At 47.3% G+C, this 21,818-nt stretch overlaps 2 protein-coding genes and 2 long non-coding RNA genes across 6 annotated transcripts in view; 2 read left to right on the forward strand and 2 right to left on the reverse strand.

Moving 5' to 3' along the window:
• Positions 1-1,468: 1,468 nt before the first annotated feature.
• Positions 1,469-7,644, reverse strand: LOC130191797 (uncharacterized). Its single transcript, XR_008831251.1, has 4 exons — positions 7,620-7,644; positions 5,667-5,890; positions 2,030-2,160; positions 1,469-1,594 (listed from the first exon to the last, which is right to left on the reverse strand). It is a non-coding gene; the product is annotated as an uncharacterized LOC130191797 (long non-coding RNA).
• Positions 7,645-11,083: 3,439 nt separating this feature from the next.
• Positions 11,084-19,485, forward strand: LOC130212907 (gastrula zinc finger protein XlCGF57.1-like). The gene is made up of 2 exons (XM_056444242.1): positions 11,084-11,872; positions 17,744-19,485. Exons 1-2 carry the CDS (start codon positions 11,503-11,505, stop codon positions 19,258-19,260), a joined length of 1,887 nt encoding a protein of 628 aa, XP_056300217.1. The 5' UTR covers positions 11,084-11,502; the 3' UTR covers positions 19,261-19,485.
• Positions 12,629-15,026, reverse strand: LOC130191843 (uncharacterized). Its single transcript, XR_008831265.1, has 2 exons — positions 14,951-15,026; positions 12,629-13,213 (listed from the first exon to the last, which is right to left on the reverse strand). It is a non-coding gene; the product is annotated as an uncharacterized LOC130191843 (long non-coding RNA).
• A 55-nt stretch (positions 19,486-19,540) lies between the features above and the next one.
• LOC130213441 (gastrula zinc finger protein XlCGF57.1-like) overlaps positions 19,541-21,818 on the forward strand; it is a 31,566-nt gene continuing 29,288 nt past the window's right edge. For 2 of the 3 annotated variants that reach the window (XM_056445128.1, XM_056445207.1), the window contains exon 1: positions 19,541-20,000. In XM_056445128.1, the coding sequence (XP_056301103.1) occupies positions 19,715-20,000 (286 nt within the window). In that variant the 5' untranslated portion in view covers positions 19,541-19,714. The remainder of the gene's footprint in view (positions 20,001-21,818) is intronic. The other variant, XM_056405883.1, reaches the window with a different exon arrangement.

A 21,818-nucleotide genomic window follows, 5' to 3' on the forward strand; every position in this document is an offset into this window, starting at 1 on the left:
TCCTGATGGCCTGAGGAAAAGAAACTCCGCTCCTCAGTCTCTGTTGCTTGCAGCGTGACTACGGAGGCGCCTGCCTGACCCAGCAGCTGCCGAAACAGTCTGTTGTTGGGGTGGTGAGGATCCTCTCATGATCCTGCGGCTCTGGTTCTGCACCTCCTGGTGTACAAGTCCTGCAGGGTGGGGAGTGAAGTTCAATAGTGCTCAGCCGAACGCACTACTCTCTGCAGAGCCTGTCCTGAGCGGAGCAGTTGCCAAACCAGGCTGTGATGCTTCCTGTCAGGACGCTCTCACAGCTCCAGAGTAGAAGGCGACTGAAGGATCCTCTGGGAAACTTTAAATTTCCCTCAGCTGCCTGAGGTGGTAGAGGCGCTGCCTTGCTCACCTTTCTCACCAGAGTGTCTGTGTTCGTTGACCATGTCAGATCCTCGGTGATGTGGACTCCCAGGTTTTATACCGCTCACCCTCTCCACAGTAGTCCCAAGGTCATCCCCAGTGGTGAGTACATCCTCTGTTGTTGTACCTCCTAAAGTCCACAATCAGCTCCTTAGTTTTGGTGACATTCATGATGAGGCTGTTGTCCCAGCACCAGAGTGACAGATCAGCAACTTCCTCCAGGTAGGCCTTCTCGCCCGTTGTCGTGAGACTCAGGCCCACCACCACTGTGTCATCCATAGAACTCTTGATGATGGTGTTGGAGCTGAACCTGCCACACAGTCATGTGTGTAGGGGAGTACAGTAGGGCTGAGGACTTAAACCCTGGGGGATCCTGTGTTCAGGGTGAGGGGTTTGGAGGTGTGTCTGCCCACCTCTGGACCACACCTGTGGCTCAACAGCCTGGCGGTCAGGAAGTCCAGGATCCAAGCACACAGGGGTGTTCAAGTCCCAGCTCAATCAGCTTGCCCGGCCAGTCTGGAGGGACTATGGTGTTGAAAGCTGAATCATAATCAATGAACAGCAGTCTCACATAGCCCCCTCTGGCTGTCCAGATGAGAGAGTGTGGTGCAGTACCTGGGAGACAGCATCATCCGTGGATCTGTTTGAAGTATAAGCAAACTGCAGCGGGTCCATGGAGGGAAGGAGGAAGGCGCAGATGTAGTCCTTATCAGCCTCTCAAAGCATTTCTCACCCAACCCGATCAGGTCAAACATCTCCTCCTGAACATGAGAGGTCCAGGATTATTGACTGGTCCAACATCTCCTCTGAAACATGAGGTCCAGATTATTGATCGGGTCCAACATCTCCTCCTGAACATGAGGTCCAGATTATTGATAAAGTCAAACATCTCCTCCTGAACATGAGGTCCAGATTATTGATCGGGTCCAACATCTCCTCCTGAACATGAGGTCCAGATTATTGATCAGGTCAAACATCTCCTCCTGAACATGAGGTCCAGATTATTGATCGGGTCCAACATCTCCTGCTCTAACGTGGGTCACATGGTTCGATGCAACAAGAGGAGGAACGGTACCTGCACAGACCAGGTGGTCGATCCCTCCTCTCCTCCACTTCAGCAGGTCTCCTCCTTTTCCACAGCCGAGGTCCAGCACAGAGACTTGCCGAGGTCCCGCCCCCCGGACCTGGTCCAGGATCTCCCCTACCAATCAAATTAAAAACCACAGGTATGTGCAGGTGTTTCTCTTCTCGAGGTAACGCTTCCTTTACCACCTTCCCTCACATCATGCTCTCCAACTCTAGAGTGTATACGATGCGATTTACTTATTCTTGGACTCAGCGTCAGATCCACAAAGCTGCTCCCTCGGTTCCGCCGGTCGGGTTGGAGAACCACACAAACCTTTAAACTGCACGAGGACTCCACGGATCCAGATAGATAACTATATTTGTATTTTAACAAAGGTTAAATGTTATTTCACAAGTTTAAAAAAGTGCCTACATTGTATTTTTTAATGCTGGATTCCAGACATTGACCTAAAAGAAGTTTGTTTCCTGCCCTGGGACACGGAGGCGGCGGACATGTTGTGTCCATCGCTCCGCTGCCCTCGGCCTGGAGAACATATTGATTAACACTTACCGATCAAGACGCTCTTCAGCCAGTTGTTGAAGTTCCTCATGAAGAAGATTTTGCTTCGACTTCTACGCAGCCAGACCGACTTCCTGCAGGCGGTTGTAGTGACTGGCGACCTTCACACCATGATCCGTCACCTGGTGGACAGATCAATAACCTATCACACTGATCATCACCTGGTGGACAGATCAATAACCTATCACACTGTGATCATCACCTGTCACAGATCAATAACCCATCACACTGTGATCATCACCTGTCACAGATCAATAACCCATCACACTGTGATCATCACCTGTCACAGATCAATAACCCATCACACTGTGATCATCACCTGTCACAGATCAATAACCCATCACACTATGATCATCACCTGTCACAGATCAATAACCCATCACACTGTGATCATCATCTGTCACAGATCAATAACCCATCACACTGTGATCATCACCCGTCACAGAGCAATAACCCATCACACTGTGATCATCACCTGTCACAGATCAATAACCTATCACACCGTGATCATCACCTGTCACAGATCAAGAACCCATCACACTGTGATCATCACCTGTCACAGATCAATAACCCATCACACTGTGATCATCACCTGTCACAGATCAATAACCCATCACACTGTGATCATCACCTGTCACAGATCAATAACCCATCACACTGTGATCATCACCTGTCACAGATCAATAACCCATCACACTGTGATCATCACCTGTCACAGATCAATAACCCATCACACTGTGATCATCACCTGTCACAGATCAATAACCCATCACACTGATCATCACCTGTCACAGATCAATAACCCATCACACTGTGATCATCACCTGTCACAGATCGATAACCCATCACACTGTGATCATCACCTGTCACAGATCAATAACCTATCACACTGTGATCATCACCTGTCACAGATCAATAACCCATCACACTGTGATCATCACCTGTCACAGATCAATAACCCATCACACTGTGATCATCACCTGTCACAGATCAATAACCCATCACACTGTGATCATCACCTGTCACAGATCAATAACCCATCACACTGTGATCATCACCTGTCACAGATCAATAACCTATCACACTGTGATCATCACCTGTCACAGATCAATAACCCATCACACTATGATCATCACCTGTCACAGATCAATAACCCATCACACTGTGATCATCATCTGTCACAGATCAATAACCCATCACACTGTGATCATCACCTGTCACAGAGCAATAACCCATCACACTGTGATCATCACCTGTCACAGATCAATAACCCATCACACTGTGATCATCACCTGTCACAGATCAATAACCTATCACACTGTGATCATCACCTGTCACAGATCAAGAACCCATCACACTGTGATCATCACCTGTCACAGATCAATAACCTATCACACTGTGATCATCACCTGTCACAGATCAATAACCCATCACACTGTGATCATCACCTGTCACAGATCAATAACTATCACACTGTGATCATCACCTGTCACAGATCAATAACCTATCACACTGTGATCATCACCAGACACAGATCGATAACCCATCACACTGTGATCATCACCTGTCACAGATCGATAACCCATCACACTGTGATAATCACCTGTCACAGATCGATAACCTATCACACTGTGATAATCACCTGTCACAGATCGATAACCCATCACACTGATCATCACCTGTCACAGATCGATAACCCATCACACTGTGATCATCACCTGTCACAGATCAATAACCCATCACACTGTGATCATCACCTGTCACAGATCAATAACCCATCACACTGTGATCATCACCTGTCACAGATCAATAACCCATCACACTGTGATCATCACCTGTCACAGATCAATAACCCATCACACTGTGATCATCACCTGTCACAGATCAATAACCCATCACACTGTGATCATCACCTGTCACAGATCAATAACCCATCACACTGTGATCATCATCTGTCACAGATCAATAACCCATCACACTGTGATCATCACCTGTCACAGAGGAATAACCCATCACACTGTGATCATCACCTGTCACAGATCAATAACCCATCACACTGTGATCATCACCTGTCACAGATCAATAACCTATCACACTGTGATCATCACCTGTCACAGATCAAGAACCCATCACACTGTGATCATCACCTATCACAGATCAATAACCCATCACACTGTGATCATCACCTGTCACAGATCAATAACCCATCACACTGTGATCATCACCTGTCACAGATCAATAACCCATCACACTGTGATCATCACCTGTCACAGATCAATAACCCATCCCACTGTGATCATCACCTGTCACAGATCAATAACCCATCACACTGTGATCATCACCTGTCACAGATCAATAACCCATCACACTGATCATCACCTGTCACAGATCAATAACCCATCACACTGTGATCATCACCTGTCACAGATCGATAACCCATCACACTGTGATCATCACCTGTCACAGATCAATAACCCATCACACTGTGATCATCACCTGTCACAGATCAATAACCCATCACACTGTGATCATCACCTGTCACAGATCAATAACCTATCACACTGTGATCATCACCTGTCACAGATCAATAACCCATCACACTGTGATCATCACCTGTCACAGATCAATAACCTATCACACTGTGATCATCACCCGTCACAGATCAATAACTCACCACACCGTGATCATCACCTGTCACAGATCAATAACCCATCACACTGTGATCATCACCTGTCACAGATCAATAACCCATCACACTGTGATCATCAACTGTCACAGAGCAATAACCCATCACACTGTGATCATCACCTGTCACAGATCAATAACCCATCACACTGTGATCATCACCTGTCACAGATCAATAACCCATCACACTGTGATCATCACCTGTCACAGATCAATAACCCATCACACTATGATCATCACCTGTCACAGATCAATAACCCATCACACTGTGATCATCACCTGTCACAGATCAATAACCCATCACACTGTGATCATCACCTGTCACAGATCAATAACCCATCACACTGTGATCATCACCTGTCACAGATCAATAACCCATCACACTGTGATCATCACCTGTCACAGATCAATAACCCATCACACTGTGATCATCATCTGTCACAGATCAATAACCCATCACACTGTGATCATCACCTGTCACAGATCAATAACCCATCACACTGTGATCATCACCTGTCACAGATCAATAACCTATCACACTGTGATCATCACCTGTCACAGATCAATAACCCATCACACTGTGATCATCACCTGTCACAGATCAATAACCCATCACACTGTGATCATCAACTGTCACAGAGCAATAACCCATCACACTGTGATCATCACCTGTCACAGATCAATAACCCATCACACTGTGATCATCACCTGTCACAGATCAATAACCCATCACACTGTGATCATCACCTGTCACAGATCAATAACCCATCACACTGTGATCATCACCTGTCACAGATCAATAACCCATCACACTGTGATCATCACCTGTCACAGAGCAATAACCCATCACACTGTGATCATCACCTGTCACAGATCAATAACCCATCACACTGTGATCATCACCTGTCACAGATCAATAACCCATCACACTGATCATCTCTACCAGGATGTTGGGTGGTGAGACCCGGCCATCGTCTTCTTCTCGGCTCCTCTTCGTCGGTGCCTTCTGTCCTCCTTCCTCGTCTCCTCCCTCCTTCAGCAGCTCTGACTGAAGCTCCATCCTTCCACCGGACCCCGACGCCCCGAGCCGCGCAGAGAGCCGATTGGTCGCCGCTGTGGCTGGTTGCCGGGTTACGAGGAGGCTCTGCTGGTTCCAGGTGCACTCGCCTGGAAACAAGACGAGAGCCGCGGGAGAACAGAAGACACGCCTTCAAATGATACACAGGAAGTCAGAGAAAGCCACTTCCTGTTAGATCTTTAGGCTGCGTGTAGTTCACAGACATGTTGGGATGGATTCGTGTCGTTATAAATATAGAGTCATGAAGACTTGTTCTGATACGCGTCATAAAAACACGCTTTCTCATTATCAACCACAAGACGGGTTTCAGATCGACTAGGACCAACGGACGAGGGGGTCTGGGGGTCCCTGAGGGTCTCTGGGGGTCCCTGAGGTCCTGAGGGTCTCTGAGGAACCTGAGGGTCTGGGGGTCTCTGAGGTCCCTGAGGGTCCCTGAGGAACCTGAGGTCTCTGGGGGGTCTCTGGGGGTCCCAGAGGGTCTCTGGGGGTCCCAGAGGGTCTCAGAGGTCTCTGGGGGTCTCTGAGGGAACCTGAGGGTCTCTGGGGGAACCTGAGGGTCTCTGGGGGTCTCAGCAGACCTGCAGCTTAGGACCTTGCTCCAGACAAGACCTGAACGCTGATTCTCCATCTTCAGGTCTGACTCTTGGACCAGGAAGTAGGACTCAGGTCTGAATCCAGAGCTACACCGTGGTGTGTTCAGGGTCAGGTCTGAAACCAGAGCTACACCGTGGTGTGTTCAGGGTCAGGTCTGAAACCAGAGCTACACCGTGGTGTGTTCAGGGTCAGGTCTGAATCCAGAGCTACGCCGTGGTGTGTTCAGGGTCAGGTCTGAAACCAGAGCTACACCATGGTGTGTTCAGGGTCAGGTCTGAAACCAGAGCTACACCGTGGTGTGTTCAGGGTCAGGTCTGAAACCAGAGCTACACCGTGGTGTGTTCAGGGTCAGGTCTGAAACCAGAGCTACACCGTGGTGTGTTCAGGGTCAGGTCTGAATCCAGAGCTACGCCGTGGTGTGTTCAGGGTCAGGTCTGAATCCAGAGCTACGCCGTGGTGTGTTCAGGGTCAGGTCTGAATCCAGAGCTACACCGTGGTGTGTTCAGGGTCAGGTCTGAAACCAGAGCTACACCGTGGTGTGTTCAGGGTCAGGTCTGAAACCAGAGCTACACCGTGGTGTGTTCATGGTCAGGTCTGAAACCAGAGCTACACCGTGGTGTGTTCATGGTCAGGTCTGAAACCAGAGCTACACCGTGGTGTGTTCAGGGTCAGGTCTGAATCCAGAGCTACACCGTGGTGTGTTCAGGGTCAGGTTTGAATCCAAAGCTACACCGTGGTGTGTTCAGGGTCAGGTCTGAAACCAGAGCTACACCGTGGTGTGTTCAGGGTCAGGTCTGAATCCAGAGCTACACCGTGGTGTGTTCAGGTCTCATTGTTATAGTTTACTCCTCGTCTTTCATGCATGAAGCCACAGATCAAACTGTTGCTGTTGTTTGTTTACAGTTTACTGGTTGTGCAAAACAAAATAAGCTTCACTTGTTCGCTGTTGTTCGAACCAATATCATTTATTCAACATCGTTCTTTATTTCAACGTGATTTAAGTGTTGTTTCTAAAGTGCACGGCAGTTCTAAAGGACCAATACAGCCTCGGGATCCTCCCGCCTCTTGCAGCTCAACCGGCTCCGTCCTCCGCTCCCACAACGAGCAGCTGGACCCGGACCCGGACCCGGACCCCCCCCCCCCCACCCCCGGTCCTGGTTGGAACAGGTCCTGGTGTGCGCTGGCTTTTCTCAAACTAAATCCACAATAAAACAATGTACTCACGACGCTCTGCAGAATGGACCCGTGCAGTGGCGCAGCCCGGATGTGCATACGTCATATGACGGCGCCCCGCCACGTCATATTATGGCGTCACAGGCCGTTAGCGTCAAAGGGCCGGCGTTTATCAAATCCAAGAACACTGAGGACAGACTTGTCATTTTTGTTTTTTATTTTATTATATAAATACATATATATATATATTTCTTGTTTTGTTTTATGGATTTTTTTTAAAATTATTATTATTTTTTATTTGTTTTGGGGGTAAAGCCTCAATTTACAAATTAATACTCCAGAGGGTGGCGGTAATACACCAATTATATGGATGCCAACCGCCGTTAAGAAAAAAGTAGAAGAAGAAGAAGAAGAAGAAGAAGAAGAAGAAGAAGAAGAAGAAGAAGAAGAAGAAGAAGAAGAAGAAGAAGAAGAAGAAGAAGAAGAAGAAGAGGACTTGTGTCAGTCCAGACTCCAGAGGACGAAACATGTGTTTGTTTAAATATATAGTGTTTATATATGTATATATATAAATATAAATATATAAATATATACATATATATAAATATATATATAAATATATATACATATATATAAATATATATATACATATATATATATATATATATAAATATATATATATATATAAATATATATTTTTTATATTTATATATATAAATATATATATATATATATATTTTAGGGCTGTCAGCGTTAACGCGTTAATCTATGCGATTAATTTGGCCGCGTTAACGCACTAAAATATTTTAATATTTTGTTTAATTATTTTTTTTTAACCGCGGCAGTACGGTTTGACACTGTTTCCGTTTTTAAAACAATTATTTCTCCGCGAAAATAAGGATCATAAATCAGTTTAACTCGTGGATGAATCAGTCGGGTTTCCTCCTGCTCCTCCTTCCTCCCGTCTCCCCCTCTGACACACAGAGGAACGGAGGGGCGACGTGTCGGGGGACGCGGCGCGGAAAGAACTCGTCACACGAAACCTTCACCGTGATTGGTCAATCCGTTTGTCTGTCAACATTTCGGGAAAAAACAACCAATGAACACTCAGTAAATCACAAAGGACCTCCCACCTCACAGGTTAGGCTCATTTAGCAGCCTGTCAGAGAACCAGAGAACACGGCGCGAGACAATGAGGCTCATTTCAGAGCTGAGATTGTTCTGGAATGTTTGATGTATAACACGTGGGGGTGTGTCACATGCAAAAGACTTTAAACGGTGAATTTAATTTATTTTGTAAGATGTATAAAATGCCCCCAGCCTCCAGAGGGTTAACGTGACATATGTGAATGTCAGTCAGTTACCAAGGCCACTGGTTCTGCTGCTGCTCAGTGGTAAAGATGACAGGACCAATGGGGTCTCAATATACTTCTTTTTTTTTTACTAATCTGATGTTTCACTGAAGAAACAATTTATCATCCACGATATTAAATACCTCGCTGGCACTGTATATGTAGGAGCCTCTTTGAAAACACAGCTCTGTGTGAAGTTTTGTCTTTAAAAAGAAGGAAAACACTTTTAAGCGCGATTAATCGCAATTAATTAATCGCAATTTCAAAATGTGCGATTAATTAGTTAATTTTTTTAAATCGATTGACAGCCCTAATATATTTATATAAATATGTTATATGAGATCCGGTTGCTGTCGGCGGCCACACAGCGCTCACCGCCCGCGCTGTGGAGTTCTCTGAGCAGCAGAACCTCAGATCTACGGCGCAGATCTTTATGAGGCTGAATCATAAAAAACCTCCACAGATTGACTCATAAACTACTAACTTCTGTCCTGAAAACATCCTAACATCACATTCCTGACTCAACTACAGTTAGAAGAAGTCAACTGTCTTCCACCGCTACTGTTTCCGGTTGCTGGTGAAATGCATTCTGGGATATCTGCTGGCCAGAGTACGCACAAGTCTCCTCTGATGCATCCTGGGTAAAGTGGGAGAATCAAGTCACCATCCGGGCATTTTGACCGTGAAGCGAGAAGCGGACTTTGAATGTGAACATGTCCTCAGACTGAGACTGATGACGAGACACGAGGCACGAAGAGAGGAAAGTACACAAGTGTAACGGAGTTAGAAATACATTCTGTTATTTCTTGTTTTCCATGTGTTGTATTTTATTTTTGTTTGTTGTTCAACAATATTGTTGAGTGTTTGTGAATTTTATTTTAATGAGCCATTTTTATTTAGCGTTATTTTTAAAATTCTGTTTCCTGCGGAAATTGCTTTCCATCTGTTGCACTTCCTGCTCCTGAGTCCGTCTCTCCCTCACAAATGGTTTTGTATTGCAGAGGGTGAGTCGGGTGGAAAATTATGTTGCACTGTTTTGGCTCTATTCTTTAATGGAAAATAACCATTTATGTTACACACGGTAACGGTCGCTGATACGATCACGGTGTCCAGCTGTTGTGTGATTTGGACGGTCAAAGTAAACGTTTTGTGACGGTCTCATTGAGCCACTTTGGCGCCGTTTGTCTGCTACATCCGGTCGTCCCGACGTATGTTTTCCTTGTCTAAATGTTGTTTTGTTTGTATAGGAAGTGCAAAGATGGACCAGAAGGCAATAAGTGTGTTATGTTGTCTTCTGCAGGTATGTGTTTCCCTTTTGTTCAATTACTTTAGCTCATGCAGTTATTTGTTTTGTCCATTGGGGGTCGCTGTTTTCCCCTTGTATGTTACATGTTTTTGATAATTGTTGTTATTTGTATTTAGTGTGGTCCTGCCTTCCATACACATTGGTTTTGTATTGCAGAGGGAAGTGCAAAGATGGACCAGAAGGCAATAAGTGTTTTCTGTTGTCTTCTGCAGCATAAATAAATGCTGGGAAAATCCACCATCGGAGTCGACTTCTTCTATGCCGTTTCACATCCGTTACACAAGTACAGAGGAGTACACAAGTAGAGGAATGTACACACAAGTACAGAGAAGTACACAAGTAGAGGAAAGTACACACAAGTACAGAGAAGTACACAAGTAGAGGAAATTACACACAAGTACAGAGAAGTACACAAGTACAGAGAAGTACACAAGTAGAGGAAAGTACACACAAGTACACAAGTACAGATTAGTACACAAGGGGAGGAAAGTACACACAAGTACAGAGAAGTACACAAGTACAGAAGTACAGTAAGTAGAGGAAGTACACACAAGTATAGAGAAGTACACAAGTACAGAGAAGTACAGTGGAGAAAGTACAGGAAAGTACACAAGTGGAGGAAAGTACACAAGTACAGAGAAGTACACAAGTAGAGGATTACACTTACACAGAAGTATGGCACAGAGAGGTACGCAAGTAGAGGAAGGTACACACAAGTACAGAGAAGTACACAAGTAGAGGAAAGTACACAAGTAGAGGAAATTACACAAGTACAGAGAAGTACACAAGTAGAGGTAAGTACACAAGTAGAGGAAAGTACACAAGTACAGAGAAGTACACAAGTAGAGGAAAGTACACAAGTACAGAGAAGTACACAAGTAGAGGAAAGTACACACAATTACAGAGAAGTACACAAGTACAGAGAAGTACACAAGTAGAGGAAAGTACACAAGTACAGAGAAGTACACAAGTAGAGGAAAGTACACAAGTAGAGGAAAGTACACAAGTACAGAGAAGTACACAAGTAGAGGAAAGTACACACAAGTACAGAGAAGTACACAAGTAGAGGAAAGTACACAAGTACAGAGAAGTACACAAGTACAGAGAAGTACACAAGTAGAGGAAAGTACACACAAGTACAGAGAAGTACACAAGTACAGAGAAGTACACAAGTAGAGGAAGGTACACACAAGTACGCTGATTGAGAAACGCCGAGAGACACGTCGGGGTGACGTCACCACCAAGCGCGAGGAACGCAGTGACGCAGTGACGCTCGATGGGAACCCGGAAGCGGACTCGCATTGTTTACATGCCCCGCTTTGTTCGGCGGAAGTCCCGCGAAGAAATGTCCAAAAAACGGTCGAAGAGCGTCGAGAACCGGGAGAACCGAGACCACCGGGACCACCAGGACCTCCGGGACCTCCGGGCGACCATCGACGAGCAGCTGGCGGCGGCCGCGGAGGAGATCTTCCGGCTGCTGAAAGACCGCGGACCCGCGGACGTGGAGGAGCTGCGGGGCCGGGTCGCAGAGCGGATCACCGCGGCGGTGGAGCTCATCTTCACCGCGTGTGGGGCCTCCAGAGCGGCCGAGGGGGAACCGGAGCGGCCCGCGGACCCTGGAGCCGACGGCAGAGACCCGGGTCCAGGTTAGAGTCCATGGCTGTGTCTACTACCGCACACTTTACGAAGTACACTGCATTGCAGTGCACTGCGTCGCTGATGAGTCCGTCTCAAATGGAACACTTACGGTAACCACTTGGCGGAAGTGACGGACGCAAATCTGTTCACGGCACCCGCGAAATTAAGCCGGGAGTGACGTATGCAAATCTGCTTGCGATACCCGCGAAACTTAAAGTGACCAAATGAATGCACTTCTTGCCCTCTTGTTGTCCCTTGTTTACCTTTCTCCACCCCATGTGGAAACTGCGATACCTCCACAATCGCGGCAGGAGCCTCCGCCTTCTGGCTGAAGTCGAGATGGTATATGTAAATTTAATTGTGATTTTGCCTTACCTTCACAGCATAGCTTCATGTAGTAGTTGCAATTAAATTCTCCTCGCTAGGTATGCTAAATTCTCAATTATCTTTGTCAGAAGTAGCCTTCTTCTTTGCAATCCACATACACACCATATGGAAATTAAACATGACAAATCTGTACATGTTTGTCCCTAGATTACAATTAGTTTAAAGAATTATCCACTGAAATGATAGTCATCATCTGCTTGAATTCACACAGTAATAGGCCTACTTTGACTGACTGTACTTTTATACACATCTGTTGTAGTGAAGTTTACCCTGATACAGGAATCAATTAGCAATTGAACACACAGGCATATTAATTAGTTACAAACATGCATCAATTCTAATATAAATCAGAAAACACAATAAAAGACTACAAAACCTCAATGACAACATTTTATTGATAAAATGACTTACATATTAATATAATCTTCCCTTCCCCTGCCCGCTTCGCCCGTCTAGCTGGTCGGCAGCCTTCAGCAGAGTGGTGGGGGCTATTGATGGCTGCCACGTCAGAGTGAAGCCCCCAGCGGAGGATGCTGCCTGCTATTTTAACGGGAAGCTTTTTCATTCCATCCAGCTGCAGGCCATCTGTGATGATAAGTGCAAATTCATAGGTGTGTGTGGGCTACCCAGACTCAGAGCATGATGCCAGGGTCCTGAATAACAGCCCCATCTTCTATGAGCAGTCATCCCCTCCACCAGGATACTGTATCCTTGGGGATGGTGGCTCCCCCTGCCTGTCCCAACCCATCTGCCTCATGACCCCCTTCAGGCAGCCTGTCCACCTCCAAGCTACAACTGCTGCCTGTCAAAGGTGTGTTGTGGAGAGGTCCTTCGGGAGACTGAAGACGCGATGGCGGTCCATCTTCTTCAAGGCCCTGGAGGTGGATGTGAGGTGCCAGAGGTCATTGGAGCCAGATGTCGGGAGGGCAGCAGAGGACCAGCAGCACCTCCAGGAAACGTCTCTGGGGCAGGAAACAGAAATAGGATAGCCATTCAGTGCTCTGTCCCAGACCACGATTACATTTAAATTAGTGCTGTGAAAAATAACGCGTTAACTCAGTTAATTCAATTACAACTTAACTAGTTTTTTTTTTAAAACGCATTTAACGCATGCGCAGAATGAGCTTCCAATCCGTCTGTTGTTGGTCGTCGGGACGAAAAAAAAGTCACTTGCAGAATGAGCTTCGAATCCACCACTTCAATCTGAACTCTGTCCGCTCTCATGCAGACGGTCTGTTCATCGGTAATGATCCTTCCGCAGGTTCACCTACGGAAACCTTGTTACGACTTCTACTTCCTGTAGATCAGGGTCTCAACACGTCGATCGCGACCTGCCAGTCGATCGCGGCGTAGTGTCGGTAGATCAATGACATTAAAGAGATTGGCCCGCCCCTGACATGTTCTCTAGAGCACGTCTTTGTTCTTTTATTAAACTAACGTCTGTTGTTGATCGTATCTCCACAGCAGCATGTCATCTCTGTCTCTTAGCGTTGCGTTAACACTTATCGATCTCCCTCCGCGCCACAGAGCTCCGCGCGCATCGGGACCGAGCAAAAAAAGTCACTTGTCAATCTGTCCACCTGTCCGGGCCGGTGAGGTTTCAGCTTTGCAGCGGTGTCCCTCGTCCTTTCATCACGGCCCAGTTCATGAAGGAACCACACAGTCAGTTTGCCTCAGCAGCTGCTAGAGGAAGACTAGAGGCCTTTAGATTGTATCATGGTGGAGTTAATGGTTGACAAACAAGAGAAACATGTTCTGTTTAACCCTCCTGTTACCTTTACATTTACTAACATATTTTACCCTCGGGGTCAATTTGACCCCAGCAATTAAAACCTCCAGAAAATTATTAGAATTAATATTGCTTCCCAAGTTTAAGTGTGAGGTACTTTATGTTTTTTTGTTGACTACCTAAATAGCCCTTTAAATAAATAAAAAAGTTGATAATTCTTATATGTTTGACAGTGAAAAACAGCCTGGGGTCAAATTGACCCCAAAGAACACCGACATTAAACATTGAATGGGGTCAAATTGACCCGAAAGGTAACAGGAGGGTTAAACATTCTGTTTAGGATGAAGATGTATTAATGTTCCATATGGAAGAAAACTGCTAAATAACTGCTGAGTTGCAGCACCATTGTATAGAAGAATGTATAAATGTATATATCCGTCTTTTGTCATAAATCTCTATGTTCTCACAAAATATACCGAAAATATCGGTAATATGTGATTAATCATGATTAATCCACAAAAACCTGTGATTAATCCGATTAAAATGTCGTTTCACAGCCCTAATTTAAATACATACATACACGACATTAAAAAAACAACACACAACGATGATTGAAAGCTACAATTATTTCTAGAAGGACAAGCTTATTCGATTGGTTAACGTTGTTTAACACTGTCCGATGACTGACAGCCATCTGTCGTCGGACTTGCCGCTGGAGAAAGCGCCTGGAGCCGACCTGCCCCGGCTCGTCAAGCGAAAAGTGTCCGATAAAAGTGCACCTTCGTCGGACTGGCAAGAGGACCGGGTGGTGGATTACCCAGCTAGCTTATCATCACTGCCATGCAGATCCAATGGCATCTAATGCTACCTAGGTATGCTAACTGTCGGTATATATCATATACATCGTTAACTCCACCAAATACTCATGTCTTTAATACCAGTACAATGTGTAATTACCGCTGATACTTACATTTACGGTCTGTAGCTTCGTGGTCTACCGCTTGTGCTGTCCGCCATTGTTTTAGAAATAAAATGAAAAGCTGGCGAGGCTCCTCTTCCGCCACGTTCCGTAGAGCCAGATTAGTGAGTAGTGTCCATCGTTTACATGTTTTGCCCGTTTGCAGTGCACCATCCGGGTACTTTCAGTGCTCTGAATGCTGCTGGTTTTTTCAGTGGCGCACTTCGAACACTGAAAGTCAGTGATCCAAGTGCTCAAGTGCAGACACAGCCTATGTTTCCAGTAGAGTCCATGTTTCATGAGACCAGTAGAGTCCATGTTTCTACCCGTGAGACCAGTAGAGTCCCTACCATGAGACCAGTAGAGTCCATGTTTCTACCCGTGAAACCAGTAGAGTCCATGTTTCTACCCGTGAAACCAGTAGAGTCCGTGTTTCTACTCATGAGACCAGTAGAGTCCATGTTTCTACCCGTGAGACCAGTAGAGTCCATGTTTCTACCCGTGAGACCAGTAGAGTCCATGTTTCTACTCATGAGACCAGTAAAGTCCATTTTTCTACCCGTGAGACCAGTAGAGTCCATGTTTCTACCCGTGAGACCAGTAGAGTCCATGTTTCTACTCATGAGACCAGTAGAGTCCATGTTTCTACCCGTGAGACCAGTAGAGTCCATGTTTCTACTCATGAGACCAGTAGAGTCCATGTTTCTACCCGTGAGACCAGTAGAGTCCATGTTTCTACTCGTGAGACCAGTAGAGTCCATGTTTCTACTCATGAGACCAGTAGAGCCCATGTTTCTACCTGTGAGACCAGTAGAGTCCATGTTTCTACTCGTGAGACCATTAGAGTCCATGTTTCGACTCGTGAGACCAGTAGCCCATGTTTCTACTCATGAGACCAGTAGAGTCCATGTTTCTACTCATGAGACCAGTAGAGTCCATGTTTCTACCCGTGAGACCAGTAGAGTCCATGTTTCTACCTGTGAGACCAGTAGAGTCCATGTTTCTACTCATGAGACCAGTAGAGTCCATGTTTCTACTCATGAGACCAGTAGAGTCCATGTTTCTACCCGTGAGACCAGTAGAGTCCATGTTTCTACTCATGAGACCAGTAGAGTCCATGTTTCTACACGTGAGACCAGTAGAGTCCATGTTTCTACTCGTGAGACCAGTAGAGTCCATGTTTCTACCCGTGAGACCAGTAGAGTCCATGTTTCTACCCGTGAGACCAGTAGAGTCCATGTTTCTACTCATGAGACCAGTAGAGTCCATGTTTCTACCCGTGAGACCAGTAGAGTCCATGTTTCTACCCGTGAGACCAGTAGAGTCCATGTTTCTACTCGTGAGACCAGTAGAGTCCATGTTTCTACTCATGAGACCAGTAGAGTCCATGTTTCTACTCGTGAGACCAGTAGAGTCCATGTTTCTACTCATGAGACCAGTAGAGTCCATGTTTCTACTCGTGAGACCAGTAGAGTCCATGTTTCTACTCGTGAGACCAGTAGAGCCCATGTTTCTACTCATGAGACCAGTAGAGTCCATGTTTCTACTCATGAGACCAGTAGAGTCCATGTTTCACCATGAGACCAGTAGAGTCCATGTTTCTACTCATGAGACCAGTAGAGTCCATGTTTCTACCCGTGAGACCAGTAGAGTCCATGTTTCTACTCGTGAGACCAGTAGAGTCCATGTTTCTACCCGTGAGACCAGTAGAGTCCATGTTTCTACCTGTGAGACCAGTAGAGTCCATGTTTCTACTCATGAGACCAGTAGAGTCCATGTTTCTACCCGTGAGACCAGTAGAGTCCATGTTTCTACTCATGAGACCAGTAGAGTCCATGTTTCTACTCGTGAGACCAGTAGAGTCCATGTTTCTACTCGTGAGACCAGTAGAGTCCATGTTTCTACTCATGAGACCAGTAGAGTCCATGTTTCTACTCATGAGACCAGTAGAGTCCATGTTTCTACTCATGAGACCAGTAGAGTCCATGTTTCTACTCATGAGACCAGTAGAGTCCATGTTTCTACCCGTGAGACCAGTAGAGTCCATGTTTCTACTCGTGAGACCAGTAGAGCCCATGTTTCTACCTGTGAGACCAGTAGAGCCCATGTTTCTACCTGTGAGACCAGTAGAGTCCATGTTTCTACTCATGAGACCAGTAGAGTCCATGTTTCTACTCATGAGACCAGTAGAGTCCATGTTTCTACTCATGAGACCAGTAGAGTCCATGTTTCTACTCATGAGACCAGTAGAGTCCATGTTTCTACTCGTGAGACCAGTAGAGTCCATGTTTCTACTCGTGAGACCAGTAGAGTCCATGTTTCTACTCATGAGACCAGTAGAGTCCATGTTTCTACTCATGAGACCAGTAGAGTCCATGTTTCTACTCATGAGACCAGTAGAGTCCATGTTTCTACTCATGAGACCAGTAGAGTCCATGTTTCTACTCGTGAGACCAGTAGAGTCCATGTTTCTACTCATGAGACCAGTAGAGTACCCTCAGGAGTACTCCATGCTCGTAGTCCTCCGGTGACGAGTCCTGGTTCAGTTCTCAGTCCTCATAGAACCAGTCCATGCTAACGCGAGGTAGTTAGCTTCCTGATGGTTCTCTGAAGAAGAGAAGAGGTCATTATTGATCAGCATGATGACGTCATCGGTTTATCTCTGATCAGGATGATGATGTCATCGGTTCATCTCTGATCAGGAAGATGATGTCATCGGTTCATCTCTGATCAGGAAGATGACGTCATCGGCTTCAGACGGAACTGAACGACGAGGTTTCAAAGTGTTTGATCTCTTTCCTTCAGAGTCCGGTTCCTCTGAAGGACCTCTGGGGCCGGAGGACCCGCTGAGGGACCCTCGGGCCGGCACCTCCTCCGGACCGGACGCTCTGGACCATCGACCCGGCGAAGACGAGGGCGCTCTGGCCCCGCCCCCCCACTGCTGCCGGGTCTGCAGCAAGCCGTTCGCCAGGAGAGGCCTCCTGCTGAAGCACGTGGAAACGCACCTGGCGGACGCCGCGTGCGTCTGCGGTCTTTGCGGCGAGCGCCTGGAGTCCGGCGCCGGCCTGCGGCGGCACCACCAGACGCACCGCGACCGCAGCAGGACCTGCGCCGTCTGCGGCAAGCGGTTCCCCTCCGTCCGCGCGCAGGAGACGCACCTGCGGCTGCACACGGGGGAGAAACCCTTCGGCTGCCCCGTCTGCGGGAAAGGCTTCAACCAGAAGGGCAACATGGCGACGCACCTGAGGACCCACGCGGCGGAGAAGCCCTTCGGCTGCACCGTGTGCCACAAGCGGTTCGGCCACGCCGGCTCCCTGGAGCGCCACGCCAAGGTCCACGCCGGACAGACGCCGCTCGGGAGCGCCGAGCTGCGGCGCCACGGCCAGAGCCGGCGGAAGCCGAGCGCGACGCCGTGTCACCGCTGCCGGGTCTGCGGCCACGCCTTTCACAACAAGGGCAACTTTGTGCGGCACGCGGAGACTCACGCGCACGACGCCGCGTGCCGCTGCGGCGTCTGCGGAGAGCAGTCCGAGTCCTCCGAGAGTCTCCGGCTTCACATCCAGAGCCACCGGGACGCCGGCGGGACGTGCGGCGTCTGCGGCGGCGTCTTCAGGGACATGGAGGTCCACATGAGGACGCACAGCGGCCTCAAGCCCTTCAGCTGCGATGACTGCGGCAAAGACTTCCCCAGGAAGGGCTCTCTGGAGCGCCACCGCAAGCTGCACGCCGGCGAGCGGCCGTACATCTGCGAGTTCTGCGGGAAGACCTTCATCGAGAACACGGTTCTGAAGAGACACATCAAGAGCCACACGGGGGGGAGGCCCCGGATCTACTCCTGTGACAGCTGCAGCAAGACCTTCACCATGAGCCAGCACCTGGACGTGCACAAGAGGATCCACACCGGGGAGAAACCCTTCACCTGCAGGGTCTGCGGGAAGAACTTCCGGCAGATCGGCAACCTGGACTCCCACATGAGGATCCACACGGGGGAGAAGCCCTTCATCTGCAGCCTCTGTGGGAAGAGGTTCCGCCAGAAGATCTCGCTGGAGACCCACGAGCGGTTCCACAAGAAGGAGAAGCCGTTCGGCTGCCAGCTGTGCAGCAAAGGCTTCGTCCAGAAGATCGACCTGAAGAGACACCTGCTGACGCACAGCGGGGAGAAACCCTACAGCTGCAGCGTCTGTGGGAGGAGCTACCAGGAGAAGCGCTCAGTGGACTCTCACATGAAGGTCCACACCGGAGAGCGAGGAGCCGCGAGGAACCCCGGGGCCACGGCGCCCGACGGCCAGGAGGGAGGCCACGCCCACTTCATCCAGCTGTGACGTGTGTGTGTGTGTGTGGACGACCCGATACATCTGAGTGGTCTGAATCTTTGATCTTCACGATCATGTTTTTTGAGAATAAACTCCTGAGCAGATGAAACATCTCCAAACTAATTCAACGTGTTTCACAGGATTATTCTGTCTGTTAGTTTTATAAGGGGGAGAAGACAATAAATCAATATAATGACATACAGCTGGTCTAAGAATAAAGTTTCCGTTGCTGTCTGAAGACTTTCATCTTGTTTATTCCTCCAGGAAGTCGAAGCAGAGAGTTAACGATTAAAAACGTTATAAAATACACAGATTACTTCGCGCTCCTCAAAGCGAATTACTTGTTCGCCCTCCGGTCCAGCAGAGGTCGCTGTTCGCTTCCGCCGCTTCGCGCTCCTCAAAGCGAACCGGAGCTCCGTGTGCGCGGCCCCGCTGGCTCTCTTTGTCCGACCAGAGGAGCGCAATGTGCGCCGTGCGGCTGCTGCGGGTGTCGGTACGCGAGCGGCTCGGCGCCGCCGCCGAGGACGTTCTGCTGCGGCTGGAAGAAGCGGAAGAAGCGGCTGAAGTCCCGGCGCTCAGAGCGCTGCTCACCGAGCGGCTCGCGGCGGCTGCGGAGGAGATTGTCGGTCTGTTGGAGGAAACCGTGGCGGAGCACGAGCAGCGAGCGGAGCGGGCCGAGCGGGAGGTCTGCCGCCAGAGGAGGCTGCTCGAGGCCGTGCTGAAGCCCGACGTGCGGCTGCAGCGAGCAGGTCAGTCCCGCCGAGGCCGCGTGCTAAGCTAACGCTGCTAACGACCACTCCGACGGTCATTGGTCTCATACGAAGCAAAACATCATGGGAGCTGGAGTTCGTACTCAGGATTTCATGTGTTTGTGTCAATTGTTTTCTAAAGAAGTCGATTTGACCAGATGTCCTTGAATCGGTGGACTAGTAAACACTCTCTGCTGGTCACGTGACCCGGTCCACCGGCAGGGGGCGCTCTGCTGATGAAGCGCCTCCTCTGTTTTCCTTGAGCTGACGCGTCAACAGCTAGAGGAGGTTCAGGGTTCAGGGGGTTGCTCAAGGGAGCCGGGGATCGAACCACCGACCCTCTGACTGACAGACTGGACCACCGTATATATATTTGTGTATATATATATATATTATATGTATTCTATATATCATCTATATATATATAGAGATCAATATGTATATATATAGATTAGGGCTGTCAGCGTTAATCTATGCGATTAATTTGGCCGCCTTAACGCACTAAAATATTTTAACGCAATTAACGCAATTTTTTTATTATTATTTTTTTTAATATACTTTATTAATCCACAAGGGGAAATTAGTTCTCTGCATTTAACCCATCCTTAGTTATTAAGGAGCAGTGGGCTGCAGTGAAGCGGCCGGGAAGCAACTGGGGGTTCAGTGCCTTGCTCAAGGACACTTCGACTTGCTTCCGGTGTTCGTTGAAGTTGTTACACTCCTCTGAGTGTCAAACCGCGGCAGTACGGTTTGACACTGTAAATCACAAGGACCTCCCACCACACATGTGAGGCTCATGAGCAGCCTGTCAGTCAGAGAAGCAGAGAGCACGGCGCGAGGACAATGTGCCTCATTGAATAGAGCTGAGATTGTTCTGGAATGTTTGATGTATAACACGTGGGGGTGTGTCATATGCAAAAGTCTTTAAAAGGTGAATTTACTTTTTTTTGCAAAATGTATAAAATGCCCCCAGCCTCCAGAGGGTGAACGTGACATATGTGAATGTCAGTCAGTTACCAAGGCCACTGGTTCTGCTGTTCAGTGGTAAAGATGACAGGACCAATGGGGTCTCTATATACTTCTTTTTTTTTACAAATCTGATGTTTCACTGAAGAAACAATTTGTCATCCACGATATTAAATACCTCGCTGGCACTGTATATGTAGGCGCCTCTTTGAAAACACAGCTCTGTGTGCAGTTTTGTCTTTAAAAAGAAGGAACAAACTTTCAATTGCGATTAAAAGTTTGTAATTAATCGCAATTTCACAATGTGCGATTAATTAGTAAATTTTTTTTAATCGATTGACAGCCCTAATATAGATCTATATAATACATATATAGCTCACAGCGAGAGAAGAGGCGGAGCTTAGAGACCGACTTCGGCTTAAAAAATAAAAAGAAGTGAAATGTTTCAGTGTCTAAAGTTGTGTAACTCCAGCTGCTCATCCTGATGAACTGTGTATCATCTGGTCAGAGACTAACGGCCTCATAGTGATCATCAATGCTCTGATGGAACCATGTAGTTTCATTCATATCTGGCTGTATTAATACTAATATTACTGTCATTTGTTAAGTGGTGATAAAGTTGGTAAAAAGTTAACCATACAGATGTTTTATTTATTACTATTATACATAAATATACCAGTCTCGTATTTATGGGACCATATTGTTTTTATGGTGTTGTATTGAATCCTGGTATGGGGTATCATGATATTTATGGCAGGTATGTAATATGTATAGAAGTTATAATATGAGTATCGTGACAAACAGGTGGAGACAGAACAGATTCAGGGAGAAGTCCATGAGGACTGTTCAGGC

The sequence above is a fragment of the Pseudoliparis swirei genome, chromosome 1 (genome assembly GCF_029220125.1).
Source record: "Pseudoliparis swirei isolate HS2019 ecotype Mariana Trench chromosome 1, NWPU_hadal_v1, whole genome shotgun sequence".
In the NCBI taxonomy this organism is placed as follows: Eukaryota; Metazoa; Chordata; class Actinopteri; order Perciformes; family Liparidae; genus Pseudoliparis; species Pseudoliparis swirei.

Excerpts from the sequence above, each read along its gene's own strand:
- LOC130212907 (XM_056444242.1), top strand. The coding sequence starts at position 11,503 with ATGGGAACCCGGAAGCGGACTCGCATTGTTTACATGCCCCGCTTTGTT. Across the intron at positions 11,873-17,743 it reads CGGCAGAGACCCGGGTCCAG|AGTCCGGTTCCTCTGAAGGA; the intron begins GTTAGAGTCCAT and ends TCTTTCCTTCAG.